This window comes from Neofelis nebulosa, chromosome 4, assembly GCF_028018385.1.
Source record: "Neofelis nebulosa isolate mNeoNeb1 chromosome 4, mNeoNeb1.pri, whole genome shotgun sequence".
In the NCBI taxonomy this organism is placed as follows: Eukaryota; Metazoa; Chordata; class Mammalia; order Carnivora; family Felidae; genus Neofelis; species Neofelis nebulosa.
Window position 1 is genome coordinate 113,696,580 of NC_080785.1, and position 18,592 is coordinate 113,715,171.

Here is an 18,592-nt window from a genome sequence, read left to right on the forward strand (position 1 = left end):
TACTGAAGCATCTATGCACCCCGCATCACAGAGTGACCCTCCAATCTAGGGGAGGCACCTGCCCAGACACACATCAAAGCCCTCGGATGGACAGGTGACACTCCTGTGCCCAAGATCTTAACATCCTGTGCTCTGACCATGAAACATGGGTAAATGTTTTTAAAAAAGGATAATAACAGTAATAATTCTTAGGAGGACTGGTGCTGCATGAAGAATGCTCATCACATAAAATGCATCCCAGGTCCACAGCCGTCTAGAACTTCCAGAACAAATGCACATCCGTTAAGTAGTTTTGCCCTCACAGCACAGACAGAAAGGCCTCAAGGGCTCTGATGGGGAAACTGAGCCCCAAGGGGGGACAGTGGCCTGCCAAGGCTGCCCGGCACTCAGTGGCAGGCCGAGGGCAAGACTCACTCCCATGTGAAGTTCACAGCTTCTGACGTTCTGAAAACAAAGGGACGGACACACACCCAAGAGGACTGAAAGCAGCATCTCGCAAAGATATTTGCACTCCTGTGCTCATAGCAGCTTTACTAACAGTAGCCAAGGCAAGGAAGCAGTAAGTGCCCATCAGTAGGTGAATAGAGATAAACATTCAACAGACGTGAACACCCATGCAGTGGACTACTCTTCAGCCTTAAAAAAGGAAGGAAATTCGGACACTGGCTACAACAAGGATGAGCCTTGAGGACGTCATGGCTAAGTGAAATAAGCCGGTCACAAAGGGACAAATATGGTAGGATTCCACTTCCTGGAAGTCTCTAGAGAAGTCAGATCCACAGAGACAGAAAGGAGGACGGTGGGTGCCAGGGACTGAGGGAGGCGGGAGGGATGGGGAGTTGGTGTTGAATGAAAACAGAGTCTCAACTTGGGAAGATGAAAAAAGTTCCAGAGCCGGATAGTCGTGATGGTTGCACGACAACACGTGTGTACTCCATGCCACTGAACGCTTAAAAAGCATCAAAATGGGAAATTTTATGCCATGTGTATTTTACCACAATAATAAAAAGGGGAGCCTCTGCCGTGATTCCCCCGCAGAGTCAGCGACCCACCTGTAATCTTTCCTTGTCTGATTTTCTGCACCTTATAGCGAATGGAGGTCCCCACCATCAGGTAGACGTCGTACGCTGGGTTCAGGAGGATGTTCTCCAAAATCAGCAGCCTGACCTCCGCAGGGTGCACGTGCTTGGAAGACGGAGGAGGGCAGGGAAGGTGAGGTGAGGTTGGGGAACGGAGAGCAGTGTGGGCAAGAGAAAGAGAATCTAGAACTTTTCAGGATGCTCGTGTGCGGACCGAGAAGTTAGGGAGACAGAAACAAGGCAATGCTCCCAGCCCCACACCTTCAGTCCCCCGAAACCCCAGGGGAACCGGTGTGAACAGCAGGCACGTATTCAGTGGCCATTGCCACACGGACCGAGCAAGTCGCCTCACATTACGCACGCTGCAGCTCCGGGTACAATCTTAATTAAATGGAAAGAAAAGTGAGGAGTGAGATCCACGGACACTGTGGCCAACAGGAGCTCGGGGGCTCCCCCCACAAAAACCCAAAGGCCAGGGAGTTTGGGAGGCCACTGGCAAACCTGAAAAGGGGCAGAGATGCATGTCCCTGATGAGTGCTCGGCCCATCCTGCCCACCTCTCACCCCACGCTGCGACCTCCTCACCAGGAAAAGGCACGAGAGACTTGAAACGGGAGAAAGACCCCATCTCGAGTCCAGCGCACCCCTCCGGTTACCAGTCTGCGGGGACCCACACCTTCCACTGCCTTTGATCTGCTGGCAACTCTTCCAGTCGGAGAAAACTTGGCAAAGGAAACAACTCTCATCCACAGAAATGCAAATACATTGTCTCAGGTGGAGATGTGGCTGATTTTCATCCCGTGGATATTTTTTTATGTTTATTTATTGATTTTGAGAGAGAGACAGAGACAGAGCATGAGCCAGGGAGGGGCAGAGAGAGAGGGAGACACAGAATCCCAAGCAGGCTCCAGGCTCCGAGCTGTCAGCACAGAGCCTGACGCGAGGCTCGAACCCACAAACCGCGAGATCATGACCTGAGCCCAAGTCGGACACTTAACCGACTGAGCCACCCAGGTGCCCCATCGTCCCGTGGATATTGACAAGTTCTGCTTCCATTTCTAAATTCTTGGGATTCTCCTTTGACCCATTTGTAACATCTTAAAGGTTTCATCACTTAATGCTAGCTTAAATAGTATCTTTGACTCATCAAAAAAGAAAAAAAAAACAGGCCTTGGGCTGGGCTTGGTGGCGGTACTTTCTAGCACGACAGGCAGAGAAGTCACTTACAGACAGCAGGCAGGACAAGGGTGCCTTTCCAGCTCAGCAGTGGGCGGGCTGGGGCCGGGGCTCCGATAAACGGAGGCAAACTGTCTCCAAATACTAACTGCAGGGTGCTACAGGATAACGCCTGGGATATGGCATGTCCCGTGCTTCTAAACCCCCCCAGGACCCCCAGCCTACTGGCTAAACCACGAAAAAGAGTGAATCAGGAGGAGTTCTCTCACCTGCCACTTTAGAAAGTAAAGAGAGACATGGGGTGGGGTGGGGTGGGGTGGGGAGCCCTCCACAGATGGGACCACCAGTCCCGGGGCTCAAAGTGGGACCCAAGAAGAAACAGCATGGGGGACACCAGGAAGCCACCAGTCTTTTCAGAGCCCCAAATGCTTGGACACATCCCTCTACTGGGACAGGTGGGTATTTGTTGAAAATCTGCTAGTTAATGAAAATCCTGCCGCTCCTGGTCTCCCTCAAAACTGACAATGGACCAGGGCACCTGGTGGCTCAGTCGGTTAAGCGTCCAACTCTTGGTTTTGGCTCAGGTCACGATCTCACAGTTCATGGGTTCAAGTCCCGCGTCAGGCTCTGTGCTGACAGCGCAGAGCCTGCTTGGGATTCTCTGCCTTCTTTCAGTTCCCCTCCCCCACTCGTGCTGTCTCTGTCTCTCTCAAAATAAATAAATAAACTTAAAAAAAAAATGACAACGGCCCAACTACTTTGTGACTCTGGGGACGGTGTACTCCAGTTCCCCCAACTACCTCTCTCAAAAGCTGTGGCCCCCAAAAAACCAGAGCAAAGAAACAGAAATATAGAACTACAGCCTGAAGTTCCCACGGCACCAACGATGAAGCTTTCACAGTAGAGCAACTCATTCCCACTCCTAAATGTGTGCATGGGTGTGAGTGGCATGGCCGGCCTGGTGTCCCCCCAGGAAGCCCGGCACCTCCCCAGCCCCAGGGCCCCACCTTGTAGACGGCCTCCTGGATGCACGCCTTGAGCTTGGAGCTTCCAGTCTTCATCCCGGACACCAGGATGGTGTCCCCCTGCTTGGCCACTTTCTCCATCTCGGAGATGTAGGAAGGAGGGATGTATGTGGACTCCAGGAATGTGAGGATTCTGGAAAGGGAATGTGTCATCAGACCTGGTACGTGGAACCAAAGACCCTAACATATTCACCATCTATCGGCGCCTCTAGGAGGGCCAGGAGCTAACAGGGAGTGGCGTTGCTTAGAAATGTGTCCCTGAACCTCCTACATCGGAACTGCCAACCTCCTTGGAAAAAATGCAGACTCTTGGCCCCTGGCCCAGGTCTTTGTCTACATGAAGCCTGGCGATCTGCCTTGTTTCAAAATGTGCATGTGGTCATGGGAAACACCAAATTAGGAGGATCGCCTGCTTAGTCGAAATGCTTCTCTCACAGATGTGGCAGGTGAGGTCCATGGAAACTGACAAGCGGGCCCACGACCACAAAGCCAGCTGGGGTGGTGCCAGCCAAGCCACCAGCCTCCCAGGGCTCCCTGCTCCATTCTATCCACCCCTCTGGGCCAGCTCCTATCGCTGGGAAATGATTCTCAATGACCCCCCCCTCAGGTGTCAGGACGAGGGGATCACACCCATCTTATTGTTCTGGGGGTTGGGCTGTGGGGAGAAGCCCCAGGTCGGGAGAGAAGTCAGGATGTGGTGACCCTCCCTGCAGTGTAGGCTGGAAGCAGGGCTTGAGGGACCCTTTCCATACAGTCTCTCTCTTGCAGCCTGCGATCTACAAGTCAGCCTGCCTTTCCACTTGAAAAGAGCATCCCCTGGAAATGCTTTCATTCTCCCAAGACCCACCGGGCGCTGCACTACACTGTGATGTATTTCCTTGCCTGGTTTCACTAGGTGTCACATCCTGAATTTAAAAAAAAATTTTTTTTTAAGTTTATTTATTTTTGAGAGAGAGAGACAGACAGAGAGAGACAGAGCATGAGCGAGGGAGGGGCAGAAAGAGAGGGAGACACAGACCTCGACGCGGGCTCCAGGCTCTGAGCGGTCAGCACAAAGCCTGACGCGGGGCTCGAACTCACGGACTATGAGATCATGACCTGAGCTGAAGTCGGACGCTCAACCGGCTGAGTCACCCAGGCACCCCACATCCTGAATGTAATGAAAACCCAGGACACTCTGGTCACAACATGCCTTCGCGCCTTAGATTTTGGTTAACATTCTGCTCAAGTCTAGAGCGCCTGGAAGTTCGGGGGGCTTGACGGGAAGTGCACCTGGCGGCACAGAACAGGGCAGGGAACCAGTGTTCTCTGAGCATCTGGGGCGTCAGGCCCAGAGAGGGGCTCTGAATACCAGTCAGCATGCTAACCCACAGAGCTGCCACGGCCCAGATGGGTTGCGTTCCTTGACTAAGGCCACAGGCAGGAAGTGACCATGCCAGGATTCGGGCCAGGACTGGAATCCAGGTCTCTTTGATGCACAGCCCATGTGCCCGGCTTTATGAGACACCAGAAATTCCAGAGCTCATTCAGAAGACAGAGCCTGAGGGCCCCATTTCCCAAAAGACCTCGGACCCAAGAGGGAAGCCCAGCTTGCACAGCATCAGGGCAGGAGGATGTGTGCCACGGGGACAAGCGTGAGCAAAGCCAAGATGTTCCCTAAAGCCCAGAGCTGCACTTTTAAATTTTTTTTTTCAACGTTTTTTATTTATTTTTGGGACAGAGAGAGCCAGAGCATGAACGGGGGAGGGGCAGAGAGAGAGGGAGACACAGAATCGGAAACAGGCTCCAGGCTCCGAGCCATCAGCCCAGAGCCTGACGCGGGGCTCGAACTCACGGACCGCGAGATCGTGACCTGGCTGAAGTCGGACGCTTAACCGACTGCGCCACCCAGGCGCCCCTCAGAGCTGCAGTTTTAAAAGTATAAAGCAAAGACCAGACCCTTAACTCCCCACAAAATACTAACTGCAAAGTGGTAAGAAAGTGACTTCACAGTGGGGCAGCCAGGCAGACACCATCTCGCCCAAGTGACGACAGGGAACATCGTTGGTGACAGACCCACAAAGTCATGACAAGATGCACTCTGGAGAATACAGAATCTCGCCTCGGTGACATTCCCGCCCAAGACGCAAAGCTCTGAGTCTAACCAGGAGGGAATATCAGATAATCCCGAAATGAGGGACATTCCCCAAAATAACTGGACTATAATCTTCACAAGCACCAAGGTCCCAAAAGCCAAACAAAGACCAAGAAACTGTCCTGGGCTGATAGAAACTAAGAAACCGGACAGTATACAGCAGGTGGCTCTGGCTGGGGTCTTTGCTTCACACGAAGGATAGAATCGGGATAGACCGCCAAGGTTTGACCGGCATCCGATGGCTGCAGACGGTGTCAATCTCCTCACTTTGATGACCATCCTGTAGATGCGCAGGAAAATGTCCTTAGCGGTTGTCAGTGCACGGTCCATAAGTAGGGACATGAGGTCGACAACTTGCTCTCAAATGCCTCAGGGACACCACTCTGTGTACCGTACTTGCAACTTATCCGTAGGCTGAAAATAACGGCAAGTTTTTGTTTTCTTTTTTTTTTTTTTTTTTAAATTTTTTTTCAACGTTTTTTATTTATTTTTGGGACAGAGAGAGACAGAGCATGAACGGGGGAGGGGCAGAGAGAGAGGGAGACACAGAATCAGAAACAGGCTCCAGGCTCCGAGCCATCAGCCCAGAGCCTGACGCGGGGCTCGAACTCACGGACCGCGAGATCGTGACCTGGCTGAAGTCGGACGCCTAACCGACTGCGCCACCCAGGCGCCCCAGTTTTTGTTTTCTTTTTTAGTTAAGTCTTCCTCAGAGCTCGAGAGCATGATGCTAAGCGACACACGTCAGCCAGAGAAATACAAATACCGTATGACTTCACTCATATGTGGAATTTAAGAAACAACCAAGGAAGGGAAAAAGAAGAGGGAGACAGAGGCCAAGCAGGAAACAGACTCCTGACTACACAGAACAAACCGATGGTTACCAGAGGGGAGGTGGGTGCGGGAGGGACGGGTGAAACAGGTGATGGGGATTCAGGAAGCCACTTGTCATGAGGAGCACCGGGCGACTCACGGAAGCGCTGAATCGCTACATGTGCACCCGACACTAACAGAACGTTGTACGTTAACTGTACCGGAATCAAAATAAAACAAAGTAAAAAAAAAATAAAGATTATAACTGGCTAGTCACAATAAAAAATTAAGTCTTCCCCCCCCAAGAGGGACTTTGAAATTTTACTTAATAAGGCATGAGGCAAAGCAGTATATAGTAGGGGATATGAACCCAGACCCTGGGTCTGCACCACCACCTCTCTGGCCAACAGGACTTCCTGGTCCACACCTGCTCTGTCCAACGGGTAGGAACCACTAGCCGCATAGCTAACAAGCGCTTGAAACACAGCTAGTACAGCTGAGGAGCGAGAGTTTTCATTTTGTGAACCTAAATTTAAAGAGCCAGGGTTGGCTTGGGTTAGCGGCTACCATTTTGGATAGTGCAGATGTGCGCAGATCCGAGTGCAAATTCTAGGTCCAGCCACTTATCAACCAGACAAGTGGCTTACACCTTTGTTTCTACGTCTGAAAAGTTGCAAAAAAACAGTGGGATGTGAGCCCACGTGGCTGGTGGGGGTACCGAGTGAGGCGAGATCCTGAACGAGCCCATCGCATAAGGAGCCCGTCTGCATCCCCCAGCGCTGAGGGACGCAGCCTCTTGCGCCTGTGAAGGGCTGGCTGTCACTGCCGGAATGTCCTCCTGGCCGAAAACTGTCTCCCCTTTAACGTATCCCCATGGGAGGGCTGCCCTCTGAGGCCATGTGCCACCGTTCCCTGCGCCCCATGACAGCCTTCCATTACCTGGGACAGGTTTTCTGTTTCACAGCCGGGCACCCCAGCCCCCTCGACCACTTCCCACGGAGAGCGCCCCAGCGGGCTGCAGAGGCTGTAAGCTTCTGGCACAGCTGTGTGAGCTGAAACGCCCTGCCTCAGTCAGTCATGGGGAATGCTGGCCAGCATCCCGGGAACTTTCCTGGGCTCCTTGCTGAAGGTGGGATGGTGACGGCGACGATAAAAGCCCCCAGCTGCATGCAGCCAACCGACGGCCCCCCTCCTGCTTCCCTGCAAAGGTGGGGCGCCTCTTACCGCAGGGCGTTGTGGGAGTCTGAGAACCCGTTGGCCTCCGTGTCCTTCACGATTGTCCAGTCAAAGACGAGCCCAGCGAGGGTGCTGAACGTGTTCCCTGTAAGAGCAGGTGGTGGGGGAGCAAAAAATGCATCAGACCTAACTCCCTGCTGCCAGGGGAAGGGGCAAAGGCACTCAGCACCACCCTTCTGCAAAGCAGGCGTCACACCTCCATTTCAGGAAAGGGAAACTGAGGCATAAAGGGCCAGGGTCGTGTGACTGTGAGGGACTAAGCTGGGATGTGAACCAAATCTGTCTCAGGTGAGCATCTGTGTTCTTCCCACTGTACCTCCAGCCTCTGACTGCTCACGACAGGCGCGGTGAAGTGCGTGACACCATCACCCCTCACGTCTGGAAGCACTTTACAGTTTAGACGCAGCCTCTGAGACCTGAGCCATTGGTTCCTCCTCACCCTCCCTCTGCGGGGAAAGAAGCTGGGGATGAGGGGCAGCGTCTGGTCTCTCCACCTAGGCGCTGAGACTCCCAGGGTCCCAGCATGGAGGAGGTGGCAAGCCACCCAGCTGGCCCGAGATCTGAAGTGCCAGCTTGCTGCCCGTGAGCCTTCTGATAGGACGTCAGGACGATTGGAGCCCAGCCAGAGCAACCAGGTGATGGTTTTTGGAGACAGGACCCAGTGTGGGTCCTAACACGCCATAAAGACCTTCTTGGGTCGCCTGGGTGGCGCAGTCGGTTAAGGGTCCGACTTCAGCCAGGTCACGATCTCGCAGTCCATGAGTTCGAGCCCCGTGTCAGGCTCTGGGCTGATGGCTCAGAGCCTGGAGCCTGTTTCCGATTCTGTGTCTCCCTCTCTCTCTGCCCCTCCCCCGTTCATGCTCTGTCTCTCTCTGTCCCAAAAATAAATAAAAAACGTTGGAAAAAAAAAATTAAAAAAAAAAAAAAAAAGACCTTCTTAGTCTAAGTATAAGATCTGGTCCCGCCTGGAAACCCTGCAACAGGGCAGAAGGTGGAAACTGGTCACTCTGAGGCCTGATCTCCTAGGAGCTGTGGCTTTGCTGTTACCCAGTCAATGCTTCTTTTGCATTTTTGAGGTATTTCCCACTGTTTCAAGTTAAGAAATGCAACCTATAAAACCAACTTCCGTGTTCTCTTGAAGAGTCTGCAGATCCAGCCTCCTGGGCCCTCGTCCCTCTGGTGACCAACCAGTGGCTGGCCCAGCCTCACTAGAAGGGATCACGGTCTCTGGTTTGCCACACTCCCCACCATGCTCTGTTGTCCCACCCACACTCTGTAGTCCTCATCTACATTCCCTGTGTTGCCAGCTCCCAAATAGAACATCGGAGGTCTAGGAAAGCTCTTTCTACAGAGCAAAGGGTAAGGCATTTAGAGTCAGAGGGGTCCCACCCCTCCCCACCCATGTGATTTTAGAAGCCAGATGAAACAGTGCTCAGCAAAAGCTCCAGAAAACAGGGCCACCTTTGCCATCACTTTTAGGGCAACACAGAGGTACTCTGTGACCCAGCAATTCCACCCCTGGGTATACACACTCAGGGGAAACGAGAAACTACGTCCACATAAAGACTTGCACACGAATTGCCCCAGCAGTATTATTCACAACAGCCAAAAAGTGGAAACAACCTGAATGTCCATCAACAAATGAATGGATAAACAAACGTGGTTTGTATCATTCATACAGCAGGATATTATTCACCCATAAAAAGGAAGGAAATCCATGCAACTACATAGATAAACATTATGCTAAGAAGTCAGACACAAAAGGCCATACATCGTACGATTCTATTTATACGAAACGTTCACAACAGAGAAATCTATACACGGAAAGCAGCGGTTGCCAGGGGCTGGAGAGAGGAAAGAATGGGAAGCAACCGTTCTTGGGTCCTGGGTTTCATTTCTGTAGTGACAAAAATGTTCTAAAATTAGCGAGTGGGGACGGTTGCACAACTCTGTGAATATATTAAAAGCATATAAAATGAACTGGATAAATTTAAATTTAAATGGATGAATTTCATGGTATTGGAATCTCAAAAATAAATAAATCTTTTTTTTGTTTTAAGCAACATAAGACAGGAAATAAAACGGAGTGGGCTAGAGCAGGGCTTGGCAAACTATGGCACACTGTCAGTTTTTGTAAATAAAGCTTTATTAGAACACAGCCCGCGAAGCATCCTCTATGACTGCTTCAGAATGACGGCTCGGTCAAACATCACGTCCCTAAGAAACTGTCCTGACTTCTGTCCCCCACGCACCAGCCTCCAACCTTCGCTGGGGTCGGTTCCCCCAGCTGTGCAGCACTTTCACACCTGTATCCAAGGTGATGAGAAGCAGCGCCTGCTGAGATGCATGTGCCCCTCCCCCCTCCCCCACAGCCTGAGCTGCGGGGGCAGAAGCACCTGGCAGGACGCCCAGCAGATGGAAACGCTCAGCCACCGGCTCACTGAGAACCACTACCTGCCGCCCGGCACTAAGCCCCGCACACACTTCCCACCAAATCCTTGCAACCTCCCCGATAAACACCACTATCTCAGTTTCACAGACCAGACAACAGCTCGGAGAAGTGAGGCGGCTTACCTGAAAAATAAATAGGAACAAGGGAACTGTCAGATGCTCTAGAGCAGTGATTTCACCCCCAGGGGGCATTTGGCAATGGCTGGAGACACTTTTGGTTACGAAGCTTTGGGGAGTTCTCCTTCCCTCTGGTGGGTGGAGGCCAGGGATGCTCCTGAACTTCCTACGATGTACTGGAGCCCTGACCACAAATCATTATCTAGCCCCAAGTGTGGATAGTACCCAGGCTGGGAAATTCCAATCTAGAGAATTCTTTGTTTTGTTTTGTTTTGTTTTAAAGCAGAGGCAGCTGAGATGGTCAGGGAAGATTTCAAAGGCAAGGTGTGCCAAGGTCTGGGCTGAAGTTTTTTGGGAGATCCCTCGGCCTGAAAGACATCTATTGCCTGACTTAGTTTCTCCAATAGGAATCTCAACTGGCAGGTTTCCCTCTGCTCCTCGGCCACGAGGTCGGGCTACAGCCAACACAGCCCACTTGTACCAAGAACAGATCTTCTAAGAATCCCAGGACAATCCAGTATCAGACTCCAGTGACACAAAGTGAAGTATGGTGCAGAGGCCGGCACAGGGACATTTCCTGGCGTGCACACACGCGCGCGCACACACACACGTGCGCCCCACAGTCTGGACCAGAAAGCCAACTCCGGCCCTCAAAGCCAGGCAGGGAGAACACTGCCACTGTTTAGAGCGTACTGACCCCGTGACCCTCTCCCACCGTCCCACAGCTCCACGACGCCGGACGTCAGCTTCCCAAAGACGCGTTCTACCCAGCACGACCCTGTGCACAGGCGCAGAGTCCCCCTCCAGGAAACGCCAAAGCTCTCATCTCACAGGCACTGCTGCAGAGGCCAGGGTGTGCCAGGCACGGTCATGGCCCTGCTGCCGCCGAGTGCCTGGGGGCCACTCAGAGCGATCCCGACCTCTTCGGTGTCTTCCCAGCGCCAGCTTCACCATCCTGGCTGGGGCAGCCCTCCCTGGGGGACAGTAGGGTCAGACGAGAGGGGACAGAGAAGCAGGGGCACCTCCTCACCTTCAGAGTCCAGGGCCTGGATCTTCAGTTCCAGGGGCGAGTCCTCCAGGTACAGCTCGCGGGTGGTGGAGACGATCTGAATGCCGTGGATGAGGTCGACGATGGCATCGCAGCGCAGGACCTGGCCTGTGGCTGGAGGGACGGGAACGGACCGGTCAGCACAGAAGGCGGCGCCCCTACCGCCAGGGTCTCGCCGGTCAGGTGCTCTTGCATTTTGGCAAAGATGAGAGCAATCAACAAAACCAGCACCCCGAAATGGGGCCGGGAGAACCACACTAACCCTCAGAAGCCAAGCCGCTGACCAGCACACGGACCTCCTAAAAGGCAGCACGGACCTGTGCACAGAAAGGGCTCGGAGACATTTCGGGTGCCCATCTCGTACTCCTCCAACGTGAGCACCAGCATTTAAAGCGGTGTGCGAAAAAACTCCTCCGAGAAAATCTAGTTTTATTCAGGGTGTGACCACTAAGTTAAATGACCAGGGTACATTATGAGGAGTTAGCATCCAGAAAGTTGAGGCTGTTCTGAATGCTCGTCCCCACGCTGAAATCAGGAACTGCGCCCTGAGTCTGTCTGTGCGTTTACACGGGTGCTTTTACACAGACTATCAACTGCACTATCGAATACATGGGTTATGTGAGCAAGCACACAGACTTTTTTACATGCCCCATAAAGAAGATACACAAATGGCATTGCCTGGAGAATTCTCCAGTGTAAAAATAACAGCATGTGACACAAAATCATTCTGACCATTCTCCAGGCACCATATAAAACCCTTTGTGTGCTGTTAATGGTACCTTGTTAGAAAGCAGTCATCAAAATCCTTACAGATAATTCATATGTAAAACTGGGACTCTATCCTTGGTAGTAAATAACTTAAAACAACCCAAAAGTGGGGCACCTGGGCAGCTCAGTTGGTTAAGCATCTGACTCTTGATCTCAACTCAGGTCTTGATCTCAGAGTCTTAAGTTCAAGCCCTGCATTGGGCTCCATGCTGGGCATGGGGCCTATTTAAAACAAATTTTTTTCTTAATTGTTCTCTGTATAAATATAACACTGAAACAAGCAGCTGAAAACAATCTAAATGTCCAATATAAGGGGATCCTTACAGGACAACCCCCTGTGGGAAGTGTTATTCAGCTGTTAAAAATGACTATCAAAATGAAAACTTTTCATATCACGTTAAATGGAAGAAAGCATGACAGAAAATAGCGTTAATTGTCTTCTAAGCATTTTACAACTATGATGTGGTCGATTAAGTATGGGGCAGTAAGAGAATCACAAAAAGAATCACAACAATTTTCTTCGTTTTGATTCAACCCCTATTGAAGAGTTATTTGGGTAACAAATAATAATTTAGAAAGGAAAGCCAGGGGCGCCTGGATGGCTCAGTTGGTCAAGCATCTGACTTCGGCTCAGGTCATGATCTCACAGTCCGTGAGTTTGAGCCCCACGTCGGGCTCTGTGTTGACAGCTCAGAGCCTGGAGCCTGCTTTGGATTCTGTCTCCCTCTCTCTCTGCCCATCCCTGGCTCATGCTCTGTCTCTCTCTGTCTCAAAAATAAATAAAAACATTAAAAAAAAATTTTTTTTTAAAAAGAAAGGAAAGCTAGCCTCCGTGAGGGGGAAAACAGGACACAGCGCCAGGGGGAGGGACAGGGGGCGGAGGGGGCGGGTGCCGCCTGCATGGCCTCTCCTCCTGCCTGAGCATCCTCTGACCCAACAAAAGAGAGAGGAAGCGCTGCCACAGGCCCGGGCAGGCTGTGTGGCCGAGGTCTCAGTGGGGTGCTTCCCGCCTCTTGTCCCACCACGGGTCCCAGGGCACTGAGCTCTTACTGATGTCCTCGGCGAAGATGATGCTGGTCAGGCGGGCGGGCTGGGACAGGCGGGCCTGCACCACTGCCTTCTGGGAGCACTGCGCTTCATCCACGCCCAGCGGCTCTATACTGGCCACCTCTGGCCGGGTCGATGACCTACAGCAGGAAGATGAGACTTCACTCTCTGGGGTGGGGCTACCCCGAGAGGCACAGCTGGGACCAGAAGCCAGAGCTGCAGGTCCCCATCCGGGGCCCCATCCCAGACGCCAACACAGAGTAGAGGTGGGCGGTGTCCAGGGGGTTTCACACCCAGGGGAGAAAGGGGGCCCGGCTGAGGCCCCTCTAATGCAAGCATGACCACCGAAGGACATGGGACCTCCCCTCCCGAACACACACACACTGAGCAAATCAAACGGGATCAAACACATGGGAACACCTTACAAGCCTTATAAGACTTCTCTATGGAACAAGAAATAATTCTCAGGGTGCCTGGGTGGCTCAGTTGGTTAAGCATCTGACTTCAGCTCAAGTCATGATCTTGCGGTTCATGAGTTTGAGCCCCATGTCGGGGTCTGTGCTGACAGCTCATAGCTCACTTCAGATCCTCTGTCCCCCTCTCTCTTTGCCCTCTCACTCTCTTTCTCTCTCTCTCCCTCCCTCTCAAAAATAAACACTAAGAAGGCCACCTAGGTGGCTCAGTCGGTTAAGCGTCCGAGTTCAACTCAGGTCATGATCTCACAGTTCGTGAGTTCGAGCCCCGCATCAGGCTCTGTGCTGACAGCTCGGAGCCTGGAACGTGCTTCGGATTCTGTGTCTTTCTCTCTGTGTCCCTCCCCCGCTCACGCTCTTTCTCTCTCTCTCTCAAAAATAAATAAACTTTAAAAAATTAAAATAAATAAGCATTGGGGGGAAAAAGGAAATAATCCTCTATCAGTGGGAAAACTGCCTTTGCTATCAGGTGAGGAGGAAACACCGTGGATCTGTGCTGACCTCTGGGCCGGGCCTGGCACAGAGCAGCCAAGCATTAGCCACCCCCCAACAGGTCCTACGAAACCTGGAGACCACCAGCTGTGAAGACAACCACAATCGTAAAGTCCCAGTGCACACAGAGGTGCCATTAGGGGAAAGATGAGAAGAAAGGCAGATAAGCTCAAATAAACCAGCAAAATCTAGGAGATGGCTTCCCATGGAGAGACGGGGCCCCACGACAGGATGAAGGGACGGCGTGATTGGGGGAGTGACCCAAGGCCGGTGCCACGGCTCCCCACCTATGACAGGCTGACGACAGTTCCTGGGCCAAGGTGGGATGAGAAGTAGTGGGGGTGAGCAGAGAGGAGACTCCACAGAAAGTGCTGGGTGACTCTCTGCAGACAGGGTGCTCATGGAAGCTTCCGGGGAAGGCGTCTCGGTGAAGACCACACAAAGATCGGGGGGTTCGGGCAAGGCCCGGAGGTGGGCAGCAGCCAGGAGGGCTCCAGGAACAGAAAGACTAGTGTGATCTGAGGCCTGGGACGCCATTCCAGGAGACCAGAGGCGTTGGCCAAAGCCTGTGCTCCTAACCACCACCCCAAGCCACTAATGGCCTTTCTTGAGCAGTTTTCAAAATCTGGAGTCGTATCATCAGGAGAACGTAAATCAGAGCCACAATGAGATTATCACCTCACGCCCGCTAGAATGGCTATTATCAAAAAGACAAGGCGAGGATGTGGGGAAAAGGGAGCCTTCATGCACCATCGGTGGGAATACAAATTGGGGCAGCCACCGTGGAAAACCGTATGGAGGTTCCTCGAGAAAACTAAAAACACAAGTCCCGTAGGATTCATCAATTCCACTTCTGGGAATATAACCAGAGGAAATGAAATCACTGACTTGAGAAGCTATCTGCACCCCCGTGAGTACTGCAGCACTATTCACAGCAGCCAACACTGGAACAACCTCAGTGACCATCAGTGGTCAAGTGGATAAAGAACATGTGGAACACACACACACACACACACCCTCCCCCCCCCCCCCCCGCCCCACACACACGAATATTACTGAGCCGTAAAAGAGAAGGAAACCCTGCCATTGGGTGACAACATGGATGGACCTTCAGGGTGTTATGCTAAGTGGAGTAAGTCAGAAAGAGAAAGACAAATACTGTATGATTTCACTTACACGTGGATTCTAAAAGCAACCAAACTCACAGAAACAGAGAATACACTGGTGGTTGCCAGAGGCAGGGGGATGGAGGAAATGGGTGAAGGGAATCAAGAGGTACAAACTTCTGGCTATAAAATAAATAAATCCTGGTGATGTAAGGTACAGCATGGTTACTACAGTTAACAATCCTGTATTGCACGTTTGAAAGTTGCTAAGGGAATAGATTTCAAAAGTTGTCAACACAAGAAGGAAATTGTAACTATGTATGGTGATGGATGTTCGCTAGATGTACTGCGGTGATCATTTGGCAACATACACCTGTATCAACTCATTCTGTTGTCCACCTTAAACTAATACAATGTTCTGTGTCAAATATGGCTCAATAAAACCGGAAAAAAAATCTTTGAAGGAGATGGTGGGGGTTGAGGTCAAAGAGATGGCAGGAACTGAGGTCAGGGAGGCTCGGGGGACCACAAGTAAAGAGCTCAGATTTATTCTGGGAGCCATGACAAGCCAGCAGGGGATCGTCAGCAGGTGCACGATCTCCTCCGATTCACTCTGCAGAGCAGAGAACAAGGTGTTGCACTCAGGGAGCGTGCAGGACCCAGGGGAGGGGTGCCCACCCAGCACTGTCCTAGGAGCTGCACTCTGCACAGAGCAGGTTCTACCAGTCTTAGCTCCCCTCCCAGCCCTTGGCTTAAACTCACTGGAACTCCATTGATCTGGGGTATTCAGAAAGAAACTTGTAAGAAACCAAAAATGCCTGGGGCTAAAAAGCAATGGTGTGAAACCACAGCCCAAAAGACATCTATCTCCACTTGTCACCGAGTGCCTCTCCCGGGGCCAGGCAGGCACAGTGGCACCTCCACACACACCTAGGGATGCTTGTGTGGCACAGACATCACGAGCCCACGCTGAGCTGCTGGCAGGATGCCTGGAGATGGACCAACACCGCCACCGGAAGTACTCAGAACATAAACCTCACCTACCGTCAAGGGAGGGAATCCAAGCCCCCGAGGACACAGAATCCGAAGCAGGCTCCAGGCTCTGAGCTGTCAGCAAAGAGCCTGATGCGGGGCTCGAACCCACGAACTGTGAGATCATGACCTGAGCCGAAACCAAGAGTCAGATGCTTAACCGACTGAGCCACCTGGGCGCCCTAATAGACTGTTTAGAGCAGTTTTAAGTTTGCACACAACTGAGTGCTAAGTGTGGAAAGTTCCATACTCTCTACCCCTGCACACGCACTGCCTCCCCCGCTGTCAACACCCCTGGACAGAAGGCACACTTGTGACAACTGGGGCGCCTACACGGACACAGCATCATTACCCAGAGCCCATCGTTTGCGGGGGGTTCACTCCTGGGGTTGTACAGTCTGTGTATGAGGACACGTATCCACCATCTGTAACATCACACGGAACAGTCGACTGCCCTAAAAATGCTGTGCTCGGCCGATTCATGCCTATGTTTTGAAGTTCCTATTAAAAAGCCCTATTCAAGCAATGGCTGAATTAACCTTAATTATACCTATGATGTAACCCAACATACCCCAGGCCTCATCATTCCAACATGCAGACCAGCTGCATCCCAAGCTGTCACTGTCACACGAGGTGAGTGGTGAAGGCATGTGACAGCCAGCTCAGAGGACTGAGAGCCAGGCAGGCAAACACTATTCCCAGCTCACCACTTGTCCTGGGGATATCCTCTAATCCCCCCCCGAGGACCAGCTCTGGAGTTGGTGGGTGCTGAGAGCTCTTGCCCCTCTTGAGAAAGTTCCCCGTCTTCACACCTAGGGCTGATACAAGGGCACGAAGTCAGCCTCCAGATAAGAAAAGCAGCGTGCCTGGCCTCCAGCTGCCTGGAAGGAGGTGCCCACCCCACCCACCCTCGGGCCTGCAGTGAGCGGGCTGTCCAGGGTCCCAGCCAGAAGACAGTGTGATCTGCGCAGGCAGGGGAGGGCAGCCTCCAGCGCGGGCGTGTGGTGGGATGTGAGCCCTGCACCTGCTCGCCTCGGCTAAGCTGGGACAATGGGAGCCAGGCTCCCTCCTCACGGAGCAGCTGGGAGGGCCAGAAGGCACCTCATAAAGTGACAAAGAACATCAACAGATGTGGCGGACAGCCAGGATTGGGACAGACCGCACCACGTTCCCCTGCCCGCCCGTTTCACCCACGAATCTTCTCTCAGCACCAGGGGGCTGCATGTGAAGCTGGTAAGGCTCACGCCACCCCCCTACAGGAGGGCTTAAGACAGTCATTCCAGTGGTGTTTCTGTTACCAGCAAAAGGGTTCTTTTCAGTTATCTGAGTCTTTCTGGGGCGTCCTGAGGCCTGCCTGCTTCAGCCATACTTTTCCTTTTTTTTTAAAGTTTATTTATTTTGAGAGAGACGGAGAGAGAGCACAAGTGGGGTAGGGGCAGAGAGAATCGCAAGTAGGCTCTGCACTGTCAGTGTAGAGCCTGATGCAGGGCTCGAACTCACGAACTGTGAGATCGTGACCTGAGCCGAAGTCAGATGCTTAACCCACTGAGCCACCACCCAGGTGCCCCTCAGCTATACTTTTAGGAGGCACAAAGGAATTATGTGCCCCTGTCATGGTGAAGTCCAAGTGGATTCTGGATGAAACAGCACACTCAAAGTGTTGGGAATTACAAAGGGAAAGGTACCCTTAGGACTCGAGCTCCGAACAGAGACTGCCAGAGGTAAGGGGTGAAACATGGGGTGGCGGCAAAGGGAACTTGAGCTTTACTGGCAGTGTTGGATTTCTCACCCAAAAGAAACAGACTGGAAACAAATACATAAATTGTAACCCATGGCTAATTCCAATGGTAACATTGTGGGTATGCATTATGTTATTCTTCGTTATTTTCTATACTATTTCAACTTTGTTCTTTCTTCCTTTATTTTGAGGGAGAGAGACAGAGAGTGAGCGCACATGCAAGAGGGAGGGGCAGAGAGGGAGACAGAGAGAATCCCAAGCAAGATCCGCACTGTCAGCACAGAGCCTGACGCGGGGCTCAAACCCACAAACATGAAATCACGACCTGAGCCAAAATCAAGAGTCAGACACTCAGCCAACCGAGCCACCAATGTGCCCCAGAACTATTTCAGCTTTGAAATGCACATACTTCCCCCTAACATTGGACGCAACTTAGAAAACTACTGCTGTGCCCTCTTTGTACAGGGAAGCAAACTGAGGCTCAGAAAGACAAGGGGACCTAGTTAAAGGTCATGCCGGGGCCAGGATATACATGATCAAGGCCGGGTCTGGGTGTGTTTTGCTACTCGAGTCCCCTCCCAACTACACAGAAGGGCTGTGTCTGCATCTCATAGCTCTCTAGCGTGGGCTCATAAAACCCCACAGATGCCCCGGAGACTCAGGCTGGCTCCTCCCAGGGCTGGGAATGGAAGAGTTGGCCACACATATGCAATTCTGGAATGTTTCTGCGTCTAGGATCCAGCAAGAGAAGACTCACTTTTCCAAAGGGGGAGGACGGGCAATTCTGGAGACACAGTGGCTAATCACGCCGAGGCAGGCAGACAGAGACAGGGACTGCCAGAGGAGATAACAGAGGTG

The 18,592-nt window shown here is 52.1% G+C and overlaps 1 protein-coding gene across 3 annotated transcripts in view; it reads right to left on the reverse strand.

Annotated features, from left to right (window-relative positions):
• NUP210 (nucleoporin 210) overlaps positions 1–18,592 on the reverse strand; it is a 109,373-nt gene that overhangs the window by 77,403 nt on the left and 13,378 nt on the right. For 2 of the 3 annotated variants that reach the window (XM_058725848.1, XM_058725847.1), the window contains exons 2-6: positions 12,897–13,033; positions 11,061–11,192; positions 7,451–7,547; positions 3,262–3,412; positions 1,053–1,185 (exon numbers count right to left, since the gene is read on the reverse strand). In XM_058725848.1, coding sequence (XP_058581831.1) covers positions 1,053–1,185; positions 3,262–3,412; positions 7,451–7,547; positions 11,061–11,192; positions 12,897–13,033 — 650 coding nt within the window. Of the gene's footprint in view, positions 1–1,052; positions 1,186–3,261; positions 3,413–7,450; positions 7,548–11,060; positions 11,193–12,896; positions 13,034–16,348; positions 16,821–18,592 lie in introns of those variants that run through there. The other variant, XM_058725850.1, reaches the window with a different exon arrangement.